We start from the raw sequence: 20,728 nt of genomic DNA, 5'->3' as shown, positions 1-20,728 counted from the left end.
CACACCTCACACCTCACCACACCACACCACACCACACCTCACACCATACCTCACACCACACCACCCACCACACCACACCACACCACACCTCACACCACACCTCACACCATACCTCACACCACACCTCACACCACACCACACCTCACACCTCACACCATACCTCTCACCACACCACACACCACACCACAACTCACACCACACCTCACACCACACCACCCACCACACCTCTCACCACACCACCCACCACACCACACCTCTCACCACACCACACACCACACCACACCTCACACCACACCTCACACCACACCACCCACCACACCTCTCACCACACCACCCACCACACCACACCTCTCACCACACCACACCACACACCACACCACCACACCACACCTCTCACCACACCACACCTCACACCACACCACACCTCACACCACACCACACCACACCTCACACCACACCACCACACCACACCTCTCACCACACCACCCACCACACCACACACCACACCACACCTCTCACCACACCACACCTCACACCACACCTCACACCACACCTCACACCACACCACCTCACACCACACCACACCTCACCTCACCTCACACCACACCACACCTCACACCACACCACACCACACCTCACACCACACACACCACACCACACCTCTCACCACACCACACACCACACCACACACCACACCACATCACATCACACCACACACCACACCACCACACCACACCTTTCACCACACCACCCACCACACCACACCTCTCACCACACCACACACCACACCACACCTCACACCACACCACCCACCACACCTCTCACCACACCACCCACCACACCACACCTCTCACCACACCACACCACACACCACACCACCACACCACACCTCTCACCACACCACACCACACACCACACCACCACACCACACCTCTCACCACACCACACCTCACACCACACCACACACAACACCACACCACACCACACCTCTCACCACACATCTCACCACACCACACCTCACACCACACCACACCTCTCACCACACCACACCACACCTCACACCACACCACACCTCACACCACACCACACCACACCTCTCACCACACCACACCTCACACCACACCTCACACCACACCTCACACGACAACCACACCTCACATCACACCAAACCACACACCACACCACACACCACACCACACACCACACCACACACCACACACCACATACTACACACCACACACCACATACTAAACACCACACACCACATACCACATACCACATACTACACACCACACACCACATACCACACACCACATACTACACACCACACACCACACCACATACTACACACCACACACCACAAACCACACTACACACCACATACTACACACCAAACACCACATACTACACACCACACACCACATACTAAACACCACACACCACATACCACACACCACACACCACATACTACACACCACACATCACAAACCACACACCACACACCATACACCTCACCACACACCATAGACCGTACACCTGACATATCACACCACACACATACCACACCACACACGATACACCTGACACCACACACCACAAACCACACCACAAACCACACCACACACCACACACCACAAACCACACCACAAACCACACCACACACCATAGACCATACACCTGACACACATCATCTCATGAAACACCACACCAGATAGCGTCCCCCTGCAGTGTGACCTCTCCTTAATGAGGAGCTTAGTGCCAGAGGAAGCTGAGTGGTAGATATGGACCCCCTGCAGTGTGACCTCTCCTTAATGAGGAGCTCAGTGCCAGAGGAAGCTGAGTGATAGATATGGACCCCCTGCAGTGTGACCTCTCCTTAATGAGGAGCTCAGTGCCAGAGGAAGCTGAGTGGTAGATATGGACCCCCTGCAGTGTGACCTCTCCTTAATGAGGAGCTTAGTGCCAGAGGAAGCTGAGTGGTAGATATGGACCCCCTGTAGTGTGACCTCTCCTTAATGAGCAGCTCAGTGCCAGAGGAAGCTGAGTGATAGATATGGACCCCCTGCAGTGTGACCTCTCCTTAATGAGGAGCTCAGTGCCAGAGGAAGCTGAGTGATAGATATGGACCCCCTGCAGTGTGACCTCTCCTTAATGAGGAGCTCAGTGCCAGAGGAAGCTGAGTGATAGATATGGACCCCCTGCAGTGTGACCTCTCCTTAATGAGGAGCTTAGTGCCAGAGGAAGCTGAGTGGTAGATATGGACCCCCTGCAGTGTGACCTCTCCTTAATGAGGAGCTTAGTGCCAGAGGAAGCTGAGTGGTAGATATGGACCCCCTGCAGTGTGACCTCTCCTTAATGAGGAGCTTAGTGCCAGAGGAAGCTGAGTGGTAGATATGGACCCCCTGCATTGTGACCTCTCCTTAATGAGGAGCTTAGTGCCAGAGGAAGCTGACTGATAGATATGGACCCCCTGCAGTGTGACCTCTCCTTAATGAGGAGCTTAGTGCCAGAGGAAGCTGAGTGGTAGATATGGACCCCCTGCAGTGTGACCTCTCCTTAATGAGGAGCTTAGTGCCAGAGGAAGCTGAGTGGTAGATATGGACCCCCTGCAGTGTGACCTCTCCTTAATGAGGAGCTTAGTGCCAGAGGAAGCTGAGTGTTAGATATGGACCCCCTGCAGTGTGACCTCTCCTTAATGAGGAGCTTAGTGCCAGAGGAAGCTGAGTGATAGATATGGACCCCCTGCAGTGTGACCTCTCCTTAATGAGGAGCTCAGTGCCAGAGGAAGCTGAGTGATAGATATGGACCCCCTGCAGTGTGACCTCTCCTTAATGAGGAGCTTAGTGCCAGAGGAAGCTGAGTGATAGACATGGACCCCCTGCAGTGTGACCTCTCCTTAATGAGGAGCTTAGTGCCAGAGGAAGCTGAGTGGTAGATATGGACCCCCTGCAGTGTGACCTCTCCTTAATGAGGAGCTCAGTGCCAGAGGAAGCTGAGTGATAGATATGGACCCCCCTGCAGTGTGACCTCTCCTTAATGAGGAGCGTAGTGCCAGAGGAAGCTGAGTGATAGATATGGACCCCCTGCAGTGTGACCTCTCCTTAATGAGGAGCTTAGTGCCAGAGGAAGCTGAGTGGTAGATATGGACCCCCTGCAGTGTGACCTCTCCTTAATGAGGAGCTTAGTGCCAGAGGAAGCTGAGCGGTAGATATGGACCCCCTGCAGTGTGACCTCTCCTTAATGAGGAGCTTAGTGCCAGAGGAAGCTGAGTGATAGATATGGACCCCCTGCAGTGTGACCTCTCCTTAATGAGGAGCTTAGTGCCAGAGGAAGCTGAGTGATAGATATGGACCCCCTGCAGTGTGATCTCTCCTTAATGAGGAGCTTAGTGCCAGAGGAAGCTGAGTGATAGATATGGACCCCCTGCCGTGTGACCTCTCCTTAATGAGGAGCTTAGTGCCAGAGGAAGCTGAGTGATAGATATGGACCCCCTGCAGTGTGATCTCTCCTTAATGAGGAGCTTAGTGCCAGAGGAAGCTGAGTGGTAGATATGGACCCCCTGCAGTGTGACCTCTCCTTAATGAGGAGCTTAGTGCCAGAGGAAGCTGAGTGATAGATATGGACCCCCTGCAGTGTGACCTCTCCTTAATGAGGAGCTTAGTGCCAGAGGAAGCTGAGTGATAGATATGGACCCCCTGCAGTGTGACCTCTCCTTAATGAGGAGCTTAGTGCCAGAGGAAGCTGAGTGGTAGATATGGACCCCCTGCAGTGTGACCTCTCCTTAATGAGGAGCTCAGTGCCAGAGGAAGCTGAGTGATAGATATGGACCCCCTGCAGTGTGATCTCTCCTTAATGAGGAGCTTAGTGCCAGAGGAAGCTGAGTGATGGATATGGACCCCCTGCAGTGTGACCTCTCCTTAATGAGGAGCTTAGTGCCAGAGGAAGCTGAGTGGTAGATATGGACCCCCTGCAGTGTGACCTCTCCTTAATGAGGAGCTTAGTGCCAGAGGAAGCTGAGTGGTAGATATGGACCCCCTGCAGTGTGACCTCTCCTTAATGAGGAGCTTAGTGCCAGAGGAAGCTGAGTGATAGATATGGACCCCCTGCAGTGTGACCTCTCCTTAATGAGGAGCTTAGTGCCAGAGGAAGCTGAGTGGTAGATATGGACCCCCTGCAGTGTGACCTCTCCTTAATGAGGAGCTTAGTGCCAGAGTAAGCTGAGTGATAGATATGGACCCCCTGCAGTGTGACCTCTCCTTAATGAGGAGCTTAGTGCCAGAGGAAGCTGAGTGGTAGATATGGACCCCCTGCAGTGTGACCTCTCCTTAATGAGGAGCTTAGTGCCAGAGGAAGCTGAGTGATAGATATGGACCCCCTGCAGTGTGACCTCTCCTTAATGAGGAGCTTAGTGCCAGAGGAAGCTGAGTGATAGATATGGACCCCCTGCAGTGTGACCTCTCCTTAATGAGGAGCTTAGTGCCAGAGGAAGCTGAGTGGTAGATATGGACCCCCTGCAGTGTGACCTCTCCTTAATGAGGAGCTTAGTGCCAGAGGAAGCTGAGTGGTAGATATGGACCCCCTGCAGTGTGACCTCTCCTTAATGAGGAGCTTAGTGCCAGAGGAAGCTGAGTGGTAGATATGGACCCCCTGCAGTGTGACCTCTCCTTAATGAGGCGCTTAGTGCCAGAGGAAGCTGAGTGTGTGTGTGTGTGTGTGTGTGTGTGTGTGTGTGTGTGTGTGTGTGTGTGTGTGTGTGTGTGTGTGTGTGTGTGTTTGTGTGTGTGTTGTCTCCCCCTCCACCCCGTTGTCTCTCCCTCCACCCCGTTGTCTCTCCCTCCACCCCGTTGTCTCTCCCTCCACCCCGTTGTCTCTCCCTCCACCCCGTTGTCTCTCCCTCCACCCCGTTGTCTCTCCCTCCACCCGTTGTCTCTCCCTCCACCCCGTTGTCTCTCCCTCCACCCCGTTGTCTCTCCCTCCACCCCGTTGTCTCTCCCTCCACCCCGTTGTCTCTCCCTCCACCCGTTGTCTCTCCCCCCACCCCGTTGTCTCTCCCTCCACCCCGTTGTCTCTCCCTCCACCCGTTGTCTCTCCCCCCACCCCGTTGTCTCTCCCCCCACCCCGTTGTCTCTCCCTCCACCCGTTGTCTCCCCCTCCACCCCGTCGTCTCCCCCCCACCCGTTGTCTCCCCCCCACCCCGTTGTCTCTCCCTCCACCCCGTCGTCTCCCCCCCACCCGTTGTCTCTCCCTCCACCCGTTGTCTCTCCCTCCACCCCGTTGTCTCCCCCCCACCCATTGTCTCTCCCTCCACCCGTTGTCTCTCCCTCCACCCCGTTGTCTCTCCCCCCACCCCGTTGTCTCTCCCTCCACCCCGTTGTCTCTCCCTCCACCCGTTGTCTCTCCCCCCACCCCGTTGTCTCTCCCTCCACCCCGTTGTCTCTCCCTCCACCCGTTGTCTCCCCCTCCACCCCGTCGTCTCCCCCCCACCCGTTGTCTCCCCCCCCACCCCGTTGTCTCTCCCTCCACCCCGTCGTCTCCCCCCCACCCGTTGTCTCTCCCTCCACCCGTTGTCTCTCCCTCCACCCCGTTGTCTCCCCCCCACCCATTGTCTCTCCCTCCACCCGTTGTCTCTCCCTCCACCCCGTTGTCTCCCCCCCACCCGTTGTCTCTCCCTCCACCCGTTGTCTCTCCCTCCACCCCGTTGTCTCCCCCCCACCCGTTGTCTCTCCCTCCACCCGTTGTCTCTCCCTCCACCCCGTTGTCTCCCCCACCCGTTGTCTCCCCCCCACCCGTTGTCTCTCCCTCCACCCCGTTGTCTCCCCCCCCACCCCGTTGACTCCCCCCCCCCCGTTGACTCCCCCCCCCCCGTTGTCTCCCCCCCTCCCCGTTGTCTCCCCCTCCCCACCCCGTTGTCTCCCCCTCCACCCTCTCCTCCTTCCTCGTATGGAAAACATTTGTATTTACTACCTGCTACACTGGACACATAAAGATTACTCACACGTTCTGTAAAGGTTAGGTGTTAAGTACAGCAGTAGCAGGCCTGTTAGTATCTAGTACTAGTAGCAGTAGTAGTAGTAGTAGTAGTACTAGTAGCAGTAGTAGTACTAGTAGTAGAAGTAGTAGTACTAGTAGTAGTAGTAGTAGTAGTAGTAGTAGTACTAGTAGCAGGCCTGTTAGTATCTAGTACTAGTATCAGTAGTAGTAGTAGTAGTAGTACTAGTAGCAGTAGTAGTACTAGTAGTAGAAGTAGTAGTACTAGTAGTAGTAGTAGTAGTAGAAGTAGTACTAATAGTATTAGTAGTATTAGTGTTAGTAGTAGAAGTAGAAGTCGTAGTAGTAGAAGTAGTAGTAGTAGTAGTAGTAGTAGTAGTAATAGTAGTAGTAGTAGTAGTAGTAGTAGTAGTAGTAGTAGTGGTAGTAGTAGTAGTAGTAGTAGTAGTAGTAGTAGTAGTAGTAGTAGTAGTAGTAGTAGCGGTAGTAGTAGTAGTAGTAGTAGTAGTATTAATAGTAGTAGTAGTAGTAGTAGTAGTGGTATTAGTAGTAGCGGTAGTAGTAGTAGTAGTAGTAGTTGTAGTAATGGTAGTAAAAGTAGTAGTAGTAGTAGTAGTAGTAGTAGTAGTATTAGTAGTAGTAGTAGAGATGATGGTGTTGATGGGGATTATGATGATGGGGATGATGGTGATGATGGGGATGGTGATGATGGTGATGATGGGGATGATGGTGATGATGATGATGAATGGGATGATGGGGATGGTGATGGGGATGATGGATATGGTGGGGATGATGGGGATGATGGATATGATGGGGATGATGGTGGGGATGATGGTGATGATGGATATGATGGTGGGGATGATGGTGATGATGGTGATGATGGATATGATGGGGATGATGGTGATGATGGATATGATGGGGATGATGGGGATGATGGTGATGATGGATATGATGGGGATGATGGTCATGATGGATATGATGGGGATGATGGGGATGATGGATATGATGGGGATGATGGGGATGATGGTGATGATGGGGATGATGGTGTTGGTGATGATGATGGGGATGATGGTGATGATGGGGATGATGGTGATGATGGTGATGATGGATATGATGGGGATGATGGATATGATGGATATGATTTGGATGATGGTGGGGATGATGGTGATGATGGATATGATGGGGATGATGGTGATGATGGATATGATGGGGATGATGGTGATGATGGATATGATGGGGATGATGGGGATGATGGTGATGATGGATATGATGGGGATGATGGTGGGGATGATGGATATGATGGATATGATGGATATGATGGGGATGATGGGGATGATGGTGATGATGGGGATGATGGTGGGGATGATGGGAATGATGATGGGGATGATGGATATGATGGGGATGATGGATATGATGGGGATGATGGGGATGATGGTGATGATGGGGATGATGGTGGGGATGATGGTGATGATGGTGATGATGGATATGATGGGGATGATGGTGATGATGGGGATGATGGGGATGATGGTGATGATGGGGATGATGGTGATGATGGGGATGATGGTGATGATGGGGATGACTGATATGGTGGTGATGGGGATGGTGATTATGGTGATGATGATGGAGATGATGGGGATGATGGTGGGGATGATGGTGATTATGGGGATGTTGGTGGGGATGATGGTGGGGATGATGGGGATGATGGTGATGATGATGGAGATGATGGGGATGATGGTGGGGATGATGGTGATTATGGGGATGTTGGTGGGGATGATGGTGGGGATGATGGGGATGATGGTGATAATGGTGATAATGGTGATTATGGTGATGATGATGGGGATGATGGTGGGGATGATAGTGGGGATGGTGATAATGGGGATGATGGTGGTGATGGGGATGATGGTGATGATGGGGATGATGGTGGGGATGATGATGGGGATGATAGTGGGGATGATGATGGGGATGATGATGGGGATGGTGATTATTGGAATGATGATGGTGAGGATGGTTATGATGGGGATGATGATGGGGATGATGGTGGGGATGGTGATTATGGTGATGATGATGGAGATGATGGGGATGATGATGGTGATGATGGGGATGATGGTGGGGAGGATGATGGGGATGATGTTGGGGATGGTGATTATGGTGATGATGATGGAGATGATGGAGATGATGGGGATGATGGTGGGGATGATGATGGGGATGATAGTGGGGATGATGATGGGGATGATTGTGGGGATGGTGATTATTGGAATGATGATGGTGAGGATGGTGATTATTGGAATGATGATGGTGAAGGATGGGGATGATGATGGGGATGATGGTGATGATGGGGATGATGATGGTGGGGATGGTGGGGATGGTGATTATTGGAATGATGATGGTGATGATGGGGATGATGGGGATGATGGGGATGATGATGGGGATGATGGTGGGGAGGATGATGGGGATGATGTTGGGGATGGTGATTATGGTGATGATGATGGAGATGATGGGGATGATGGGGATGATGGTGGGGATGATGATGGATATGATAGTGGGGATGATGATGGGGATGATGGTGGGGATGGTGATTATTGGAATGATGATGGTGAGGATGGGGATGATGGGGATGATGATGGGGATGATGGTGATGATGGGGATGATGATGGTGATGATGATGGGGATGATGGTGATGGTGGGGATGGTGATGATGATGATGATGGTGTAATGATGTAATGATGAAGGTAATGATGTAATGATGTTGGGGATGATGATGGGTATGATGATGGTGCTGATGGGGAGGATGGGGATGATGGTGTAATGATGTAATGATGAAGGTAATGATGTAATGATGTTGGGGATGATGATGGGTATGATGGTGGTGATGATGAAGATTTTTCTTTTCAGTTGCGTTTTGGGGAGACATTGCGTTGGACGAGGAGGATCTGCGGATGTTTCAGATCGACAGGACAATAGACGTGACGCAACACACACACACTCACACACACACTCACACACACTCCAGACAAGGACAGACGACTGGTGAGTCTGTCTGTCTGTCTGTCTGTCTGTCTGTCTGTCTGTCTGTCTGTCTGTCTGTCTGTCTGTCTGTCTGTCTGTCTGTCTGTCTGTCTGTCTGTCTGTCTGTCTGTCTCCTTCCCTGTCTGTCTGTCTGTCTGTCTGTCTGTCTGTCTGTCTGTCTGTCTGTCTGTCTGTCTGTCTGTCTGTCTGTCTGTCTGTCTGTCTGTCTGTCTGTCTGTCTGTCTGTCTGAAGGAGAGAGGGATGAGAGTAGAGGGAGGGATGAGAGGAGAGGGAGGGATGAGAGGAGAGAGAGGGAGAGAGGAGAGGGAAGGAGAGAGGAGAGGGAAGGAGAGAGGGAGAGAGGAGAGGGAAGGAGAGAGGGAGAGAGGAGAGGGAAGGAGAGAGGGAGGGAGGAATGAGAGGAGAGGGAGGGATGAGAGGAGAGGGAAGGAGAGAGGGAGGGAGGAATGAGAGGAGAGGGAGGGATGAGAGGAGAGGGAAGGAGAGAGGAGAGGGAAGGAGAGAGGGAGAGAGGAGAGGGAAGGAGAGAGGGAGAGAGGAGAGGGAAGGAGAGAGGGAGGGATGAGGGGAGAGGGAAGGAGAGAGGGAGAGAGGAGAGGGAAGGAGAGAGGGAGAGAGGAGAGGGAAGGAGAGAGGGAGGGATGAGAGGGAAGGAGAGAGGGAGGGATGAGGGGAGAGGGAAGGAGAGAGGGAGAGAGGAGAGGGAAGGAGAGAGGGAGAGAGGAGAGGGAAGGAGAGAGGGAGAGAGGAGAGGGAAGGAGAGAGGGAGGGAGGAGAGGGAAGGAGAGAGGGAGGGATGAGGGGAGAGGGAAGGAGAGAGGGAGAGAGGAGAGGGAAGGAGAGAGGGAGGGATGAGAGGGAAGGAGAGAGGGAGAGAGGAGAGGGAAGGAGAGAGGGAGAGAGGAGAGGGAAGGAGAGAGGGAGGGATGAGAGGAGAGGGAAGGAGAGAGGGAGGGATGAGAGGAGAGGGAAGGAGAGAGGGAGGGATGAGGGGAGAGGGAAGGAGAGAGGGAGGGATGAGAGGGAAGGAGAGAGGAAGGGATGAGAGGGAAGGAGAGAGGGAGGGATGAGGGGAGAGGGAAGGAGAGAGGGAGGGATGAGAGGGAAGGAGAGAGGGAGGGATGAGAGGAGAGGGAAGGAGAGAGGGAGGGATGAGGGGAGAGGGAAGGAGAGAGGGAGGGATGAGAGGGAAGGAGAGAGGGAGGGATGAGAGGAGAGGGAAGGAGAGAGGGAGGGATGAGGGGAGAGGGAAGGAGAGAGGGAGGGATGAGAGGGAAGGAGAGAGGGAGGGATGAGAGGAGAGGGAAGGAGAGAGGGAGGGATGAGGGGAGAGGGAAGGAGAGAGGGAGGGATGAGAGGGAAGGAGAGAGGGAGGGATGAGAGGAGAGGGAAGGAGAGAGGGAGGGATGAGGGGAGAGGGAAGGAGAGAGGGAGGGATGAGGGCCATGGCAGTGGAATAGAAGTGTTGTATGTCACACCTCTGGAGTCTATAACAGCCAATCACAGATACTGAGAGAAGATGGGGGGTATGTAACAGCCAATCACAGATACAGAGAGCAAAGGGGGGGTCTTTAACTTCTCTGCGCTACGAATTCCATTAGCGGGATCACTTTCCTAAACAACCGCTAGAATTGCAGGCCGCCAAATGCAAAAATATTACTAAAAATATTTATAATCATGCAATCACAAGTGAAATATACCAAAACACAGTTTAGCTTGTTGTTAATCCACCTATCGTGTCAGATTTTGAAAATATGCATTGCAGCGAAAGGAATCCAAGCTTTTGTGAGTGTAGCTTTCAATGCTACAACAAGCTAGTCTTATATTACATTTACATTTAACATTTAAGTCATTTAGCAGACGCTCTTATCCAGAGCGACTTACAAATTGGAAAGTTCATACATATTCATCCTGGTCCCCCCGTGGGGAATGAACCCACAACCCTGGCGTTGCAAGCGCCATGCTCTACCAACTGAGCCACACGGGACCACCACCATATTAGCTTGGTTAGCTTGGTCACGAAAGTCAGAAAAGCAATAAAATTAATCGCTTACCTTTGATAATCTTCGGATGTTTGCACTCACGAGACTCCCAGTTACACAATAAATGTTATTTTTGTTCGATAAATATTACTTTTACAACAAAAAAACGCCATTTGGGTTGCGTGTTATGTTCATAAAACCAAAGCCTCGTTCCGTTCCACAAATTCCAAAGAGTATCCATAATGGTCGTAGAAACATGTCAAATGTTTTTTATAATCAATCCTCAGGTTGATTTTAACAAACATAATCGATAATATTTCAACCGGACCGTAACCTATTCTTTAGGAGAGAAAAGGAAAATGGAGAGCCCCTCTCGCACGCAGGAACTATTCAGAGGACACCTGACTACTTATGAAACATCTCGTTCATTTTTCAAAATAAAAGCCTGAAACTATGTCTAAAGCCTGGTCACAGCCTGAGGAAGCCATTGGGAAAGGAATCTGGTTGATACCCCTTTAAATTAAAGAAAGACGGGCCAGGAAACACAGCTGCTGAGGATAGAACCCAGATCAGAGGAGCAGCTTGGACCAGACACTCTGCTGAGGATAGAACCCAGATCAGAGGAGCAGCTTGGACCAGACACTCTGCTGAGGATAGAACCCAGATCAGAGGAGCAGCTTGGACCAGACACTCTGCTGAGGATAGAACCCAGGTCAGAGGAGCAGCTTGGACCAGACACTCTGCTGAGGATAGAACCCAGATCAGAGGAGCAGCTTGGACCAGACACTCTGCTGAGGATAGAACCCAGATCAGAGGAGCAGCTTGGACCAGACACTCTGCTGAGGATAGAACCCAGATCAGAGGAGCAGCTTGGACCAGACACTCTGCTGAGGATAGAACCCAGATCAGAGGAGCAGCTTGGACCAGACACTCTGCTGAGGATAGAACCCAGATCAGAGGAGCAGCTTGGACCAGACACTCTGCTGAGGATAGAACCCAGATCAGAGGAGCAGCTTGGACCAGACACTCTGCTGAGGATAGAACCCAGATCAGAGGAGCAGCTTGGACCAGACACTCTGCTGAGGATAGAACCCAGATCAGAGGAACAGCTTGGACCAGACACTCTGCTGAGGATAGAACCCAGATCAGAGGAGCAGCTTGGACCAGACACTCTGCTGAGGATAGAACCCAGATCAGAGGAGCAGCTTGGACCAGACACTCTGCTGAGGATAGAACCCAGGTCAGAGGAGCAGCTTGGACCAGACACTCTGCTGAGGATAGAACCCAGATCAAAGGAGCAACTTGGACCAGACACTCTGCTGAGGATCGAACCCAGATCAGAGGAGCAGCTTGGACCAGACACTCTGCTGAGGATAGAACCCAGATCAGAGGAGCAGCTTGGACCAGACACTCTGCTGAGGATAGAACCCAGGTCAGAGGAGCAACTTGGACCAGACACTCTGCTGAGGATAGAACCCAGATCAGAGGAGCAGCTTGGACCAGACACTCTGCTGAGGATAGAACCCAGATCAGAGGAGCAGCTTGGACCAGACACTCTGCTGAGGATAGAACCCAGATCAGAGGAGCAGCTTGGACCAGACACTCTGCTGAGGATAGAACCCAGGTCAGAGGAGCAGCTTGGACCAGACACTCTGCTGAGTATAGAACCCAGGTCAGAGGAGCAGCTTGGACCAGACACTCTGCTGAGGATAGAACCCAGATCAGAGGAGCAGCTTGGACCAGACACTCTGCTGAGGATAGAACCCAGATCAGAGGAGCAGCTTGGACCAGACACTCTGCTGAGGATAGAACCCAGGTCAGAGGAGCAGCTTGGACCAGACACTCTGCTGAGGATAGAACCCAGGTCAGAGGAGCAGCTTGGACCAGACACTCTGCTGAGGATAGAACCCAGATCAGAGGAGCAGCTTGGACCAGACACTCTGCTGAGGATAGAACCCAGGTCAGAGGAGCAGCTTGGACCAGACACTCTGCTGAGGATAGAACCCAGATCAGAGGAGCAGCTTGGACCAGACACTCTGCTGAGGATAGAACCCAGATCAGAGGAGCAGCTTGGACCAGACACTCTGCTGAGGATAGAACCCAGATCAGAGGAGCAGCTTGGACCAGACACTCTGCTGAGGATAGAACCCAGATCAGAGGAGCAGCTTGGACCAGACACTCTGCTGAGGATAGAACCCAGATCAGAGTAGCAGCTTGGACCAGACACTCTGCTGAGGATAGAACCCAGATCAGAGGAGCAGCTTGGACCAGACACTCTGCTGAGGATAGAACCCAGATCAGAGGAGCAGCTTGGACCAGACACTCTGCTGAGGATAGAACCCAGATCAGAGGAACAGCTTGGACCAGACACTCTGCTGAGGATAGAACCCAGATCAGAGGAGCAGCTTGGACCAGACACTCTGCTGAGGATAGAACCCAGATCAGAGGAGCAGCTTGGACCAGACACTCTGCTGAGGATAGAACCCAGGTCAGAGGAGCAGCTTGGACCAGACACTCTGCTGAGGATAGAACCCAGATCAAAGGAGCAGCTTGGACCAGACACTCTGCTGAGGATCGAACCCAGATCAGAGGAGCAGCTTGGACCAGACACTCTGCTGAGGATAGAACCCAGATCAGAGGAGCAGCTTGGACCAGACACTCTGCTGAGGATAGAACCCAGGTCAGAGGAGCAGCTTGGACCAGACACTCTGCTGAGGATAGAACCCAGATCAGAGGAGCAGCTTGGACCAGACACTCTGCTGAGGATAGAACCCAGATCAGAGGAGCAGCTTGGACCAGACACTCTGCTGAGGATAGAACCCAGATCAGAGGAGCAGCTTGGACCAGACACTCTGCTGAGGATAGAACCCAGGTCAGAGGAGCAGCTTGGACCAGACACTCTGCTGAGTATAGAACCCAGGTCAGAGGAGCAGCTTGGACCAGACACTCTGCTGAGGATAGAACCCAGATCAGAGGAGCAGCTTGGACCAGACACTCTGCTGAGGATAGAACCCAGATCAGAGGAGCAGCTTGGACCAGACACTCTGCTGAGGATAGAACCCAGATCAGAGGAGCAGCTTGGACCAGACACTCTGCTGAGGATAGAACCCAGATCAGAGGAGCAGCTTGGACCAGACACTCTGCTGAGGATAGAACCCAGATCAGAGGAGCAGCTTGGACCAGACACTCTGCTCAGGATAGAACCCAGATCAGAGGAGCAGCTTGGACCAGACACTCTGCTGAGGATAGAACCCAGGTCAGAGGAGCAGCTTGGACCAGACACTCTGCTGAGGATAGAACCCAGGTCAGAGGAGCAGCTTGGACCAGACACTCTGCTGAGGATAGAACCCAGATCAGAGGAGCAGCTTGGACCAGACACTCTGCTGAGGATAGAACCCAGGTCAGAGGAGCAGCTTGGACCAGACACTCTGCTGAGGATAGAACCCAGATCAGAGGAGCAGCTTGGACCAGACACTCTGCTGAGGATAGAACCCAGATCAGAGGAGCAGCTTGGACCAGACACTCTGCTGAGGATAGAACCCAGATCAGAGGAGCAGCTTGGACCAGACACTCTGCTGAGGATAGAACCCAGATCAGAGGAGCAGCTTGGACCAGACACTCTGCTGAGGATAGAACCCAGATCAGAGTAGCAGCTTGGACCAGACACTCTGCTGAGGATAGAACCCAGATCAGAGGAGCAGCTTGGACCAGACACTCTGCTGAGGATAGAACCCAGATCAGAGGAGCAGCTTGGACCAGACACTCTGCTGAGGATAGAACCCAGATCAGAGGAACAGCTTGGACCAGACACTCTGCTGAGGATAGAACCCAGATCAGAGGAGCAGCTTGGACCAGACACTCTGCTGAGGATAGAACCCAGATCAGAGGAGCAGCTTGGACCAGACACTCTGCTGAGGATAGAACCCAGGTCAGAGGAGCAGCTTGGACCAGACACTCTGCTGAGGATAGAACCCAGATCAAAGGAGCAGCTTGGACCAGACACTCTGCTGAGGATCGAACCCAGATCAGAGGAGCAGCTTGGACCAGACACTCTGCTGAGGATAGAACCCAGGTCAGAGGAGCAGCTTGGACCAGACACTCTGCTGAGGATAGAACCCAGATCAGAGGAGCAGCTTGGACCAGACACTCTGCTGAGGATAGAACCCAGATCAGAGGAGCAGCTTGGACCAGACACTCTGCTGAGGATAGAACCCAGATCAGAGGAGCAGCTTGGACCAGACACTCTGCTGAGGATAGAACCCAGATCAGAGGAGCAGCTTGGACCAGACACTCTGCTGAGGATAGAACCCAGGTCAGAGGAGCAGCTTGGACCAGACACTCTGCTGAGTATAGAACCCAGGTCAGAGGAGCAGCTTGGACCAGACACTCTGCTGAGGATAGAACCCAGATCAGAGGAGCAGCTTGGACCAGACACTCTGCTGAGGATAGAACCCAGATCAGAGGAGCAGCTTGGACCAGACACTCTGCTGAGGATAGAACCCAGATCAGAGGAGCAGCTTGGACCAGACACTCTGCTGAGGATAGAACCCAGATCAGAGGAGCAGCTTGGACCAGACACTCTGCTGAGGATAGAACCCAGATCAGAGGAGCAGCTTGGACCAGACACTCTGCTGAATATAGAACCCAGATCAGAGGAGCAGCTTGGACCAGACACTCTGCTGAGGATCGAACCCAGATCAGAGGAGCAGCTTGGACCAGACACTCTGCTGAGGATAGAACCCAGGTCAGAGGAACAGCTTGGATCAGACACTCTGCTGAGGATAGAACCCAGATCAGAGGAGCAGCTTGGACCAGACACTCTGCTGAGGATAGAACCCAGGTCAGAGGAGCAGCTTGGACCAGACACTCTGCTGAGGATAGAACCCAGATCAGAGGAGCAGCTTGGACCAGACACTCTGCTGAGGATAGAACCCAGATCAGAGGAGCAGCTTGGACCAGACACTCTGCTGAGGATAGAACCCAGGTCAGAGGAGCAGCTTGGACCAGACACTCTGCTGAGGATAGAACCCAGGTCAGAGGAGCAGCTTGGACCAGACACTCTGCTGAGGATAGAACCCAGATCAGAGGAGCAGCTTGGACCAGGCACTCTGCTGAGGATAGAACCCAGATCAGAGGAGCAGCTTGGACCAGACACTCTGCTGAGGATAGAACCCAGATCAGAGGAGCAGCTTGGACCAGACACTCTGCTGAGGATAGAACCCAGATCAAAGGAGCAGCTTGGACCAGACACTCTGCTGAGGATCGAACCCAGATCAGAGGAGCAGCTTGGACCAGACACTCTGCTGAGGATAGAACCCAGATCAGAGGAGCAGCTTGAACCAGACACTCTGCTGAGGATAGAACCCAGGTCAGAGGAGCAGCTTGGACCAGACACTCTGCTGAGGATAGAACCCAGATCAGAGGAGCAGCTTGGACCAGACACTCTGCTGAGGATAGAACCCAGATCAGAGGAACAGCTTGGACCAGACACTCTGCTGAGGATAGAACCCAGATCAGAGGAGCAGCTTGGACCAGACACTCTGCTGAGGATAGAACCCAGGTCAGAGGAGCAGCTTGGACCAGACACTCTGCTGAGTATAGAACCCAGGTCAGAGGAGCAGCTTGGACCAGACACTCTGCTGAGGATAGAACCCAGATCAGAGGAGCAGCTTGGACCAGACACTCTGCTGAGGATAGAACCCAGATCAGAGGAGCAGCTTGGACCAGACACTCTGCTGAGGATAGAACCCAGATCAGAGGAGCAGCTTGGACCAGACACTCTGCTGAGGATAGAACCCAGGTCAGAGGAGCAGCTTGGACCAGACACTCTGCTGAGGATAGAACCCAGATCAGAGGAGCAGCTTGGAACAGACACTCTGCTGGGGATAGATCCCAGATCAGAGGAGCAGCTTGGACCAGCCACTCTGCTGAGGATAGAACCCAGGTCAGAGGAGCAGCTTGGACCAGACACTCTGCTGAGGATAGAACCCAGATCAGAGGAGCAGCTTGGACCAGACACTCTGCTGAGGATAGAACCCAGGTCAGAGGAGCAGCTTGGACCAGACACTCTGCTGAGGATAGAACCCAGATCAGAGGAGCAGCTTGGACCAGACACTCTGCTGAGGATAGAACCCAGATCAGAGGAGCAGCTTGGACCAGACACTCTGCTGAGGATAGAACCCAGATCAGAGGAGCAGCTTGGACCAGACACTCTGCTGAGGATAGAACCCAGATCAGAGGAGCAGCTTGGATCAGACACTCTGCTGAGGATAGAACCCAGATCAGAGGAACAGCTTGGACCAGACACTCTGCTGAGGATAGAACCCAGATCAGAGGAGCAGCTTGGATCAGACACTCTGCTGAGGATAGAACCCAGATCAGAGGAGCAGCTTGGACCAGACACTCTGCTGAGGATAGAACCCAGATCAGAGGAGCAGCTTGGACCAGACACTCTGCTGAGGATAGAACCCAGATCAGAGGAGCAGCTTGGACCAGACACTCTGCTGAGGATAGAACCCAGATCAGAGTAGTTGCTTGGAACAGACACTCTGCTGAGGATAGAACCCAGGTCAGAGGAACAGCTTGGATCAGACACTCTGCTGAGGATAGAACCCAGATCAGAGGAGCAGCTTGGACCAGACACTCTGCTGAGGATAGAACCCAGATCAGAGTAGCAGCTTGGACCAGACACTCTGCTGAGGATAGAACCCAGGTCAGAGGAACAGCTTGGACCAGACACTCTGCTGAGGATAGAACCCAGATCAGAGGAGCAGCTTGGACCAGACACTCTGCTGAGGATAGAACCCAGGTCAGAGGAGCAGCTTGGACCAGACACTCTGCTGAGGATAGAACCCAGGTCAGAGTAGCAGCTTGGACCAGACACTCTGCTGAGGATAGAACCCAGATCAGAGGAGCAGCTTGGACGAGACACTCTGCTGAGGATAGAACCCAGATCAGAGGAGCAGCTTGGACCAGACACTCTGCTGAGGATAGAACCCAGATCAGAGGAGCAGCTTGGACCAGACACTCTGCTGAGGATAGAACCCAGATCAGAGGAGCAGCTTGGACCAGACACTCTGCTGAGGATAGAACCCAGATCAGAGCAGCAGCTTGGACCAGACACTCTGCTGAGGATAGAACCCAGGTCAGAGGAGCAGCTTGGACCAGACACTCTGCTGAGGATAGAACCCAGGTCAGAGGAGCAGCTTGGACCAGACACTCTGCTGAGGATAGAACCCAGATCAGAGGAGCAGCTTGGACCAGACACTCTGCTGAGGATAGAACCCAGGTCAGAGGAGCAGCTTGGACCAGACACTCTGCAGAGGATAGAACCCAGGTCAGAGGAGCAGCTTGGACCAGACACTCTGCTGAGGATAGAACCCAGATCAGAGGAGCAGCTTGGACCAGACACTCTGCTGAGGATAGAACCCAGGTCAGAGGAGCAGCTTGGACCAGACACTCTGCTGAGGATAGAACCCAGATCAGAGGAGCAGCTTGGACCAGACACTCTGCTGAGGATAGAACCCAGGTCAGAGGAGCAGCTTGGACCAGACACTCTGCTGAGGATAGAACCCAGATCAGAGGAGCAGCTTGGACCAGACACTCTGCTGAGGATAGAACCCAGATCAGAGGAGCAGCTTGGACCAGACACTCTGCTGAGGATAGAACCCAGATCAGAGGAGCAGCTTGGACCAGACACTCTGCTGAGGATAGAACCCAGATCAGAGGAGCAGCTTGGACCAGGCACTCTGCTGAGGATAGATCCCAGATCAGAGGAGCAGCTTGGACCAGACACTCTGCTGAGGATAGAACCCAGGTCAGAGGAGCAGCTTGGACCAGACACTCTGCTGAGGATAGAACCCAGATCAGAGGAGCAGCTTGGACCAGACACTCTGCTGAGGATAGAACCCAGATCAGAGGAGCAGCTTGGACCAGACACTCTGCTGAGGATAGAACCCAGATCAGAGGAGCAGCTTGAACCAGACACTCTGCTGAGGATAGAACCCAGGTCAGAGGAGCAGCTTGGACCAGACACTCTGCTGAGGATAGAACCCAGATCAGAGGAGCAGCTTGGACCAGACACTCTGCTGAGGATAGAACCCAGATCAGAGGAGCAGCTTGGACCAGACACTCTGCTGAGGATAGAACCCAGATCAGAGGAGCAGCTTGGACCAGACACTCTGCTGAGGATAGAACCCAGGTCAGAGGAGCAGCTTGGACCAGACACTCTGCTGAGGATAGAACCAAGGTCAGAGGAGCAGCTTGGACCAGACACTCTGCTGAGGATAGAACCCAGATCAGAGGAGCAGCTTGGACCAGACACTCTGCTGAGGATAGAACCCAGATCAGAGGAGCAGCTTGGACCAGACACTCTGCTGAGGATAGAACCCAGATCAGAGGAGCAGCTTGGACCAGACACTCTGCTGAGGATAGAACCCAGATCAGAGGAGCAGCTTGGACCAGACACTCTGCTGAGGATAGAACCCAGATCAGAGGAGCAGCTTGGAACAGACACTCTGCTGGGGATAGAACCCAGGTCAGAGGAGCAGCTTGGACCAGCCACTCTGCTGAGGATAGAACCCAGGTCAGAGGAGCAGCTTGGACCAGACACTCTGCTGAGGATAGAACCCAGATCAGAGGAGCAGCTTGGACCAGACACTCTGCTGAGGATAGAACCCAGATCAGAGGAGCAGCTTGGACCAGACACTCTGCAGAGGGAGAGCTGAGGATAGAGCCCAGGTCAGAGTTCAGCCAGAGAGACGGTTACTTTGGTCAACTTCAAGTAAAGAAGTGCAAATAGCGCAATTTATTTTTACCCGAGTTGAGGGAGACCCGTGATCTTGACACCAGCAAAACAAAACAGTTTGCACTTCACAACAAGGACATTGTGGCTTTGCTCCATAATAAATGAATAGGTTATTAGTAGGTTAAAATCTACTAGTCACAGACAAGCGACTTGACATGCTGCCACGTGAAGGATAACAAAGTGCAGAGAGATCCTTGATGAAAACCTGCTCCAGAGCGCTCAGGACCTCAGACTTGGGGCGAAGGTTCACCTTCCAACAGGACAACGACCCTATGCACACAGCCAAGACAACGCAGCGTGGCTTCGTGACAAGTCTCTGAATGTCCTTGAGTGGCCCAGCCAGATCCCGGACTTGAACCCGATAGAACATCTCTGGAGAGACCTGAAAATAGCTGTGCAGCGACGCTCCCCATCCAACCTGACAGAGTTTGAGAGGATCTGCAGAGAAGAATGGGAGAAACTCCCCTAATACAGGTGTGCCAAGCTTGTAGCGTCAGACCCAAGAAGACTCAAGGCTGTAAATGCTGCCAAAGGTTCTTCAACAACGTACTGAGTAAAGGGTCTGAATACTTATGTAAATGTGGTATATCCGTTATGGGGTATTTTATATAGTATTAATATATATTATATTATTATAGTCTTTACACAGATGTAGTATTAATATATATTATATTACTATAGTCTTTACACAGATGTAGTATTAATATATATTATATTATTATAGTCTTTACACAGCTGTAGTATTAATATATATTATATTATTATAGTCTTTACACAGATGTAGTATTAATATATATTATATTACTATAGTCTCTACACAGATGTAGTATTAATATATATTATATTATTATAGTCTTTACACAGCTGTAGTATTAATATATATTATATTATTATAGTCTTTACACAGATGTAGTATTAATATAT

At 52.3% G+C, this 20,728-nt stretch overlaps 1 protein-coding gene across 1 annotated transcript in view; it reads left to right on the top strand.

The window, feature by feature from the left end:
* The window catches only part of tll1 (tolloid-like 1), a 154,391-nt gene that overhangs the window by 15,193 nt on the left and 118,470 nt on the right, over nt 1–20,728 (top strand). Inside the window, exon 2 of the mRNA XM_071408503.1 lies at nt 8,881–9,015. Coding sequence (XP_071264604.1) covers nt 8,881–9,015 — 135 coding nt within the window. The remainder of the gene's footprint in view (nt 1–8,880; nt 9,016–20,728) is intronic.

The sequence above is a fragment of the Salvelinus alpinus genome, chromosome 6 (assembly GCF_045679555.1).
Source record: "Salvelinus alpinus chromosome 6, SLU_Salpinus.1, whole genome shotgun sequence".
NCBI classification, from domain to species: Eukaryota; Metazoa; Chordata; class Actinopteri; order Salmoniformes; family Salmonidae; genus Salvelinus; species Salvelinus alpinus.
Note: the sequence above shows the minus strand (reverse complement) of the source record. Positions and strands in the feature narration are given on the sequence as shown.